The sequence below is a fragment of the Cyclopterus lumpus genome, chromosome 6 (assembly GCF_009769545.1).
Source record: "Cyclopterus lumpus isolate fCycLum1 chromosome 6, fCycLum1.pri, whole genome shotgun sequence".
Classification (NCBI taxonomy): Eukaryota; Metazoa; Chordata; class Actinopteri; order Perciformes; family Cyclopteridae; genus Cyclopterus; species Cyclopterus lumpus.
Window position 1 is genome coordinate 3,075,001 of NC_046971.1, and position 7,671 is coordinate 3,082,671.

The following is a 7,671-nucleotide window of genomic DNA, read 5'->3' on the forward strand; positions in this document are numbered from 1 at the left end:
TATATATAAATATATATATAAAAATATATGTATAAATATATATATAAAAATATATATATATAAAAAAATATATAATGTAGGTTTAAGTTTAGGTTAGTTTTAGGCTTAGGTTAAGGTAAAGGTTAGGAATAGGATGGTAGCGGTTAACTTTGTGCTTGACACACTCTTAACTGGTCATTGGTTGTGTGTGTTTTTTTTCTTCTTTAAAGCAAATAAGATCTAACTATGATGCAAACTATGACTGTGTGTGTGTGTGTGTGTGTGTGTGCGTGTGAGAACTACATACCAGTCCGTCTACAGTGATGCTGGTGATGACGGCCCATTGGAATGTCCCCAGGATGAGCATGGCCAGGGCCACGATGATGCCAACCTCCCCTGGTTTGTCCTCTGTAGAGCACACACACACGCACACACACACACACACACACACACACACACACACACACACGCGCGGTCATCAATACCGTCCAATTCAAAGCAGCTCTTGCTTCTTGCTCTATTGGAAATAATGAGCTGTGAAATGACCCTTTAATCTGCTGCGGACATAAACATGCTGCCATGACGCAGCAGCGGCGGTGTGTGTGTAAGTGTACACTTGTGTTTCCCATTCATCTAATTGAACACACACACTCACACTTCCTTTCCTACATGACATTTTATCCGGTGGCTTTTGACCAGTTAAACCGTCCTGTTGCCGTCCTGATACGTGACTGTCACACACAGATAAGGCGCTCGAGAGAGAGGCCCGCTGGAAATAATAACAAGGTGTTTACTAACTGACCCTGAAGTTTCCCCTCCTTCACGTTCACGTGCACAAACCACCGCGTGAAAAACACATGCAACCTCCTCCCGAACCCCCTTTTGCTCTCCACTCACGGTTGGTTCCCACGGCGATGAAGGCGGCGGCCGTGAAGAACAGGACGAAGATCATGTCGCAGCGGAAGAGGAACCAGCGCAGCGTGGACAGGTAGTGGAACCAGGTGGCCGTGTGCGTGTTCAGCGCCTTGTGGAACAGCGTCTCAAAGTAAGTCTGACGCCCGAAGGCCCGGATGGTCCACAGGCCCTTCAGAGAGATGATGAGGTGGGAGAAGATGGGGCTGCGAGCTGCCGGGGAGGAGACGGGTTGGATGTGTGTGCGTTAGCAAGAAGTAGCAAGAAGTAAGAAGAAGTAAGAAGTAGCAAGAAGTAAGAAGAAGTAAGAAGTAGCAAGAAGTAAGAAGTAGCAAGAAGTAGCAAGAAGTAAGAATAAGTAAGAAGTAGCAAGAAGAAGCAAGAAGTAAGAAGTAGCAAGAAGAAGCAAGAAGTAGCAAGAAGTAAGAAGTAGCAAGAAGTAGCAAGAAGTAGCAAGAAGTAAGAAGTAGCAAGAAGTAGCAAGAAGTAGCAAGAAGTAGCAAGAAGTAGCAAGAAGTAAGAAGTAGCAAGAAGTAGCAAGAAGTAAGAAGTAGCAAGAAGTAGCAAGAAGTAAGAAGTAGCAAGAAGTAGCAAGAAGTAAGAAGTAGCAAGAAGTAGCAAGAAGTAAGAAGTAGCAAGAAGTAAGAAGTAGCAAGAAGTAGCAAGAAGTAAGAAGTAGCAAGAAGTAAGAAGTAGCAAGAAGAAGCAAGAAGTAGCAAGAAGTAGCAAGAAGTAGCAAGAAGTAGCAAGAAGTAGCAAGAAGTAGCAAGAAGTAAGAAGTAGCAAGAATTAAGATGAGAATCATAACTTTATCAGAGGAGGAGTCACTTTCATTAATCCTCTTTAACCTTCAGTTGGACTTTTAGTCTGACTCGTGGGGGATTCATCGAGGGTAAAACAACATTATGAGAGACAGAGAGAGAGAGAGAGAGAGAGAGAGAGAGAGAGAGAGCAACACCAGGATGGGGTTGGAGGAAATCCCAGCTCCGGAAAAAGACCTCGCTGAAAAACATCACATTCGATGGCAGAATCCAGAGTGGAGCATGGGAAGTCACACACACACACACACACACACACACACACACACACACACAGAGTGACCTGTTTTCTTCTCTGGTTGTCCAGAGCTGCGTTTATTAAAGTTTGAACGTGTCGTGCGTCCAAATTGAAACGGGTTCCTTGCTTTAAGGAGCCCACCAGGCGTAAGGTCCGCCGTTGGGCCCTCAATGAGCGTCTGTTGTGTTTTATATGTTTCAATGGAGCAAGAGTGTTTCTTTAATCCAGAAACGTAATACTCTAATCATTAATCCAGGACTTTGTTAATTGGAGGATAACGGTTATTTTATTCACCCTGCCTCCCTTCCTCTCCCTCCCCCCCTAGGGCAGCACATCCATCCTCTCCACCTACAACCCTTCCTCTGTCATGTTTTTGGTTCCTCAGCGTGACCTTTGACCCCTCGAGCCTCCCCTGCCCCCCCCTGTCCCGCTTCCTCTGTTCACTCTATTGGTTATCATGTTCTCACTTTTACTCTTCTTGAATATTTACCATTTCATTATTTACTCTCTTTGCAGATTCTCATTATGTTGACAAATAAAAGAGAATTGGAAAAAACAATTAATAATAAATTAACTTAATAATAAAACTTAATTTATCTTCAGGAGTAAATTCTCTTAACTAGAGCCAAAGACCTGATACTAAAGATTATTTCAGCAAGATTGACAGGAAGCATTTACAAAGAAAACAGAGCCAACCGGATCTCGTCTTCTACACACACACACACACACACACACACACACACACACACACCACGCTCTCACCTTCAGCCTCCAGTAGCTTGAGCTGCTGTCCGGTTCTCAAGAAGTACTTTCTGAGGATGACGAAGATGACGGCCAGCGGGATGGCGGCGATGAAGATGTAAGGCCGTATGATGGACACGGTGAAGATGGCGCCCGTCACGATCAGCGTGAGCTGGGGTGAGAGGAAAAAAAGATGAATAAAAGAAAATGACTACTGGATTTGTGAAATTTAAATCTAAAGCTGTATATACGTATATATATATATATATATATATATATATATATATATATATACACACGTATATATGTATATTGTGATTTCAATTCAAACCAGATTGGGTTTTTAGTTTAGAAAGGTGTGATTTTAATTCTGTTTAAAATGTATTCTCATTATCAATATCGCCAGTGTTTTGGTTCATTTTGTTAAAAAATTAAATTAAATTCAGAGTCTGCAAAGGGGGTTTATTTGACCGTATGCTCTAATAAGAATAAGAATAAGAATACATTTATGTTGTAGAGCGCTTTAAAAGGCAATCAAAGGTATATGTTTAAAAACAGATACAGTAAAAAGCAATTCCGATATAAACAAAGCAAATAAATGAAAGAAAATAACGAGCATCCGCGGGAACATTTTTGATTTTTTTTTAATAAAGGACGAAGGTCTGAGTTCCAGAGGCAGCAATGGAGACGACCCAGGTGTAAAAAAGGAGCTCCTTCCCTGAATCCTGAACTAAATAATCTATTATTATTTAATTTGGCACGTTACATTTCTTTTTTTATAAACGCCATCTCGTCTCTTCTGAATACATCGTCTCGGTTGTTTCCATCACATTGTCGCGCACGTTGAATATTTCATATTTCAGTGCGGCGCCGGCACAAACAGGCCGTATAGAAACATTGAAAACATTAGATGAAACACCTGAATGAGGTCGAACAGCACCAGAGGCAGCATGTCGTCGATGGTGGCCATGTCCTTGGTGAACCTGTTCATGATGCGGCCTGCCAGAGGACAAACAGGAAGGAGAATGTACTCGCATGAGGCTAAAAAAGCATCTAAAAAGTAGTATAACAAGTGAAATGTGACGGCGTGAGGATCACCCGTCTTCATGGTGTTGAGCATGGCCATCGGCGCTCGCAGCACGGCGCTGAGCATCTGCTCGTGCAGCCTCTTGGACACGGTGAGCAGCGTGGTGCACGAGCGGGAGACCCCGGAAGAAGCCCAGGGCCAGCACGCTCTCCCGACGTGGCCACGTAGATGTAGATGATGTAGTAGGCGCTGGTCGGCGTGACGATGACCGCCAGGTGGGTGGAGGGGCGACGAGGTGTTGGGGTGCTGCGTGTCGATGAAGTTCGGCGACGTGGGGTTGGCGCCGTCCCTCCAGATCTCGCTGGTTGTGAACAGAGCAAAAGGGAACGAAATTAATTAACCAAAATTAATTTTAAATGACTTCATCAAACACTGAACTGATGACACGAAATGAGTCCAACGTTTAAAACCACTGGTTCCACGGAAATATTACCAATTGGAATTGTTATTGCCGATTCAAATTGTTTTAACATATGTTTTAACATTTTATAGAATTCAAATATTTATTAGTCTCTAAAAAAACAAAAAAAAAGAGGAACAATACATCTCATTAAACAAGCTTCGATATGTTTGTTAAACAATTAAAAATAAAATGTAATTCATGTGAATATTTAGTATTTCTTCTCCTTTTAGTGTGAAGGAACATGAAACATAACACTTACTCAGTAATGAGGAAAATCCCAATGACTGAACCAGCAACCTATCAGTGGAAACGAAAAAAATATATATATTGTTAGATAAATTCACATCAGTAAAAATAACAACTTAAAAACGGTAATTTTTACCTCAATGAAGAAGACGAGGACGATGAAAATCAAGACGTAGACTAAGCTCCTGTTGGTGGTGATGTAGCGAAGGTATGTGCTCCATGAGGTAGTTTCAAAGATGTTCTCTCGTTCATCTGCAAAGCATTGCTGTGGAGATAACAGGCCGGCTCTTAGACCACGACAACCAGATCCACACTCTAAAGTTACTAGGAAGGACTTTCAGTTTTGATGGTTCTGGCGTCGCCTGTGGACAAAAGCGGTAGTGTCTTTGAGCACCAGTAGAGAGGAGAAGCTCTTCTCCTGGAGGAGGAAGAGGAGGAGGAGGAGATTTCCCCGGGAACCGGACCCGATGACAAGCGTTTATAACTACATGGAACCTAGATCTTCTCGTAGATGGTCTTGTTTACTGATGGTCATAAAGAGGCATTAGGACTAATTGAAGACGATGAACTTTACTTTGAGGTGAAGTACATATTCACAAGATCCTAAAAGTGAGGGTGAAGAAACGCTTATTCTGGAAGTCTAAACATGAATATGTGACCTTGAGGGGTCTAACGAAGTCCTACCTCCATGTCTGCTTCGTCCACGTCCTCGCTGATGTCATAAACGCTGTCCTTGGACAGGCGGCGGGCGTAGATGTCCAGCTCGGACACCAGGTCGCACTGCGGCGTGATGGACAGCTTCTTCCTGAAGGACGACTGGATCTGCTCCCTGCGCTCCTGGCCCTGAGATTTGGTCATGAACGCCAGGACGGACTGGCGCCGCTGCCCGTTGAGGTGCTGCAGCCCGTGGTGGTACAGGTTCCCCCTGGGGAGCACCTCCTCCACCTGATCGTCCTCGGGCACCACCGAGAACTTGCGTTCGGAAAATTCCCGCGCCCCGTCCTCTATCGTCGTTGACTGTGGGGCGTTCGAGGGCCCTGTTGGGAGTTCCCGATGAAGGAGAACTTGCGGGCCGCCGCAGCGGACTGAGGATGAGTGACTGTTTGCGTTTTTCCGGGTAGCCGTCCGCCCCCCGGGTGGCCCTGGGATCCGGGGCCGATTATCGGAGGCGGCGGCTGCCGGAAGGACTGGCGGATGGTCTCCGGGCCCCGGAAGCCGGCGGTCTCGTCGACGGAGACCCGACGGAGGGTCTCGGTGAGGATGGAGCATGCGTCGCTCCGCGTTGACGTTGTCGTAGGCCTCCATGGCCGAGGAGGAGGGAGCTGAAGTCGGGCCGCTTGGCCTGCAGCTCCGAGAAGGTGCCGTAGAAGAAGGCAGTCTCCGTTGTGCAGCAGGAGGATTCGGTCCGCCCGCTTGAGGTGCTCCAACTTGCTGGTGACCACGATGCGCGCCTTGGACGCCATGAGTTTACACACGCATCTGCGAAAAAAAGGAGGTTCAAGACAAATTCATGTGTCAACTTTGATGTATTTCTTCAAATCTTCAAAGAATAATCAGCTCTTGAAACTAACCGGCTACTTTATTACCGTCATTGGTTCAGGACTCGACTACAAAACCCCCTCTGAAAGATTGCCAAAGTCCACATTTCATCAAAGCATAATTCCCTTTTTTTTGCTCGACTCCCATTTCCTGAGAATGTAACAGTGTGATGAAGCGGCCGTAACTCTCCGCAGTCGACCCGAGAGCGTGTCTGAGACCAACAAGAGATAACCTTGACCTTGAACTTAAGAAAAACTGTCTGCTCAACAACCACCCCCACCCTCCACCTCCTCCTCCTGCTGCTCCACATGAAAGACTCTGTTATACACACTTCTCAAAGATCTCTTTCTCCGTCACGATGTCCAGGTGGGTGAAAGGTGCATCCAGCAGGTAGAGGTCCGCATCTTTATACACAGCCCTGAGGGAGAGAACACACGTAGGAGAGCGGTTAAAGGGACAGTTTGGATGGTTTATTTCAGGTATTATATGAGGTATATCCTTAATATTTCTCTTTAGAAAGAAGACTAATGGCTCAAAATGAGCCGACGTCAAAATTATTCCAAAGGGACACACATGACGGGGTCCCACGGTAAACTCTTCTATCTCGTAAGGGGTCCTTAAAACAAGAACTTTAAACTTTTTAAAATGATTAGTTTGGATTCACCAAAGTGACACAAACTAACTGACCCCTCTTTGTAGCAGTAGATTAGCGAACTCCTGTGGCTTTTAAGAGAACATAGTTTCAGTTTCCTTTCACAGAGGGCCGTCTGAGGATAGCGGACACTAACGGATTACTTTTCAGGTGGCTGAAATAGTTTCTTTGCCCTTGTGCTGGTACAATGAACTGAGGGCGTAACGACCGCCGTCTGCTGTAGGTATACCAAGTGGTAAAAGGGGAAGCCAAAGCTGAAGTGCCTTTAACCTGCATTCTCTCTCCTGACCACCAGGGGGCGACTCCTCTGGTTGTATAGAAGTCTATGCTTCATGAGTTAAAGCTGCATTCTCTCTCCTGACCACCAGGGGGCGACTCCTCTGGTTGTATAGAAGTCCATGCTTCATGTGTTAAAGCTGCATTCTCTCTCCTGACCACCAGGGGGCAACTCCTCTGGTTGTATAGAAGTCTATGCTTCATGTGTTAAAGCTGCATTCTCTCTCCTGACCACCAGGGGGCGACTCTTCTGGTTGTATAGAAGTCTATGCTTCATGTGTTAAAGCTGCATTCTCTCCTGACCATCAGGGGCCGACTCCTGGTTGTATAGAAGTCTATGCTTCATGTGTTAAAGCTGCATTCTCTCTCCTGACCACCAGGGGGCGACTCCTCTGGTTGTATAGAAGTCTATGCTTCATGTGTTAAAGCTGCATTCTCTCTCCTGACCACCAGGAGGCGACTTCTCTGGTTGTATAGAAGTCTATGCTTCATGTGATAAAGCTGCATTCTCTCTCCTGACCACCAGGGGGCGACTCCTCTGGTTGTATAGAAGTCTATGCTTCATGTGTTAAAGCTGCATTCTCTCTCCTGACCACCAGGAGGCGACTTCTCTGGTTGTATAGAAGTCTATGCTTCATGTGATAAAGCTGCATTCTCTCTCCTGACCACCAGGGGGCGACTCCTCTGGTTGTATAGAAGTCTATGCTTCATGTGTTAAAGCTGCATTCTCTGTACTGACCACCAGGGGGCGACTCCTCTGGTTGTATAGAAGTCTATGCT

General features: G+C 45.5%; 1 protein-coding gene across 1 annotated transcript in view; it reads right to left on the reverse strand.

Moving 5' to 3' along the window:
- Positions 1 to 6,891, reverse strand: part of cftr (CF transmembrane conductance regulator) — a 12,486-nt gene extending 5,595 nt beyond the window's left edge. Inside the window, 19 exon segments of the mRNA XM_034534525.1 lie at positions 287 to 387; positions 877 to 1,104; positions 2,710 to 2,860; positions 3,608 to 3,687; positions 3,787 to 3,877; positions 3,879 to 3,926; positions 3,928 to 4,002; positions 4,004 to 4,076; positions 4,438 to 4,475; positions 4,561 to 4,689; positions 5,109 to 5,435; positions 5,438 to 5,505; positions 5,508 to 5,559; positions 5,561 to 5,692; positions 5,694 to 5,729; positions 5,731 to 5,796; positions 5,798 to 5,903; positions 6,295 to 6,381; positions 6,845 to 6,891. Coding sequence (XP_034390416.1) covers positions 287 to 387; positions 877 to 1,104; positions 2,710 to 2,860; positions 3,608 to 3,687; positions 3,787 to 3,877; positions 3,879 to 3,926; positions 3,928 to 4,002; positions 4,004 to 4,076; positions 4,438 to 4,475; positions 4,561 to 4,689; positions 5,109 to 5,435; positions 5,438 to 5,505; positions 5,508 to 5,559; positions 5,561 to 5,692; positions 5,694 to 5,729; positions 5,731 to 5,796; positions 5,798 to 5,903; positions 6,295 to 6,381; positions 6,845 to 6,891 — 1,935 coding nt within the window.
- Between the last annotated feature and the right edge of the window lie 780 nt (positions 6,892 to 7,671).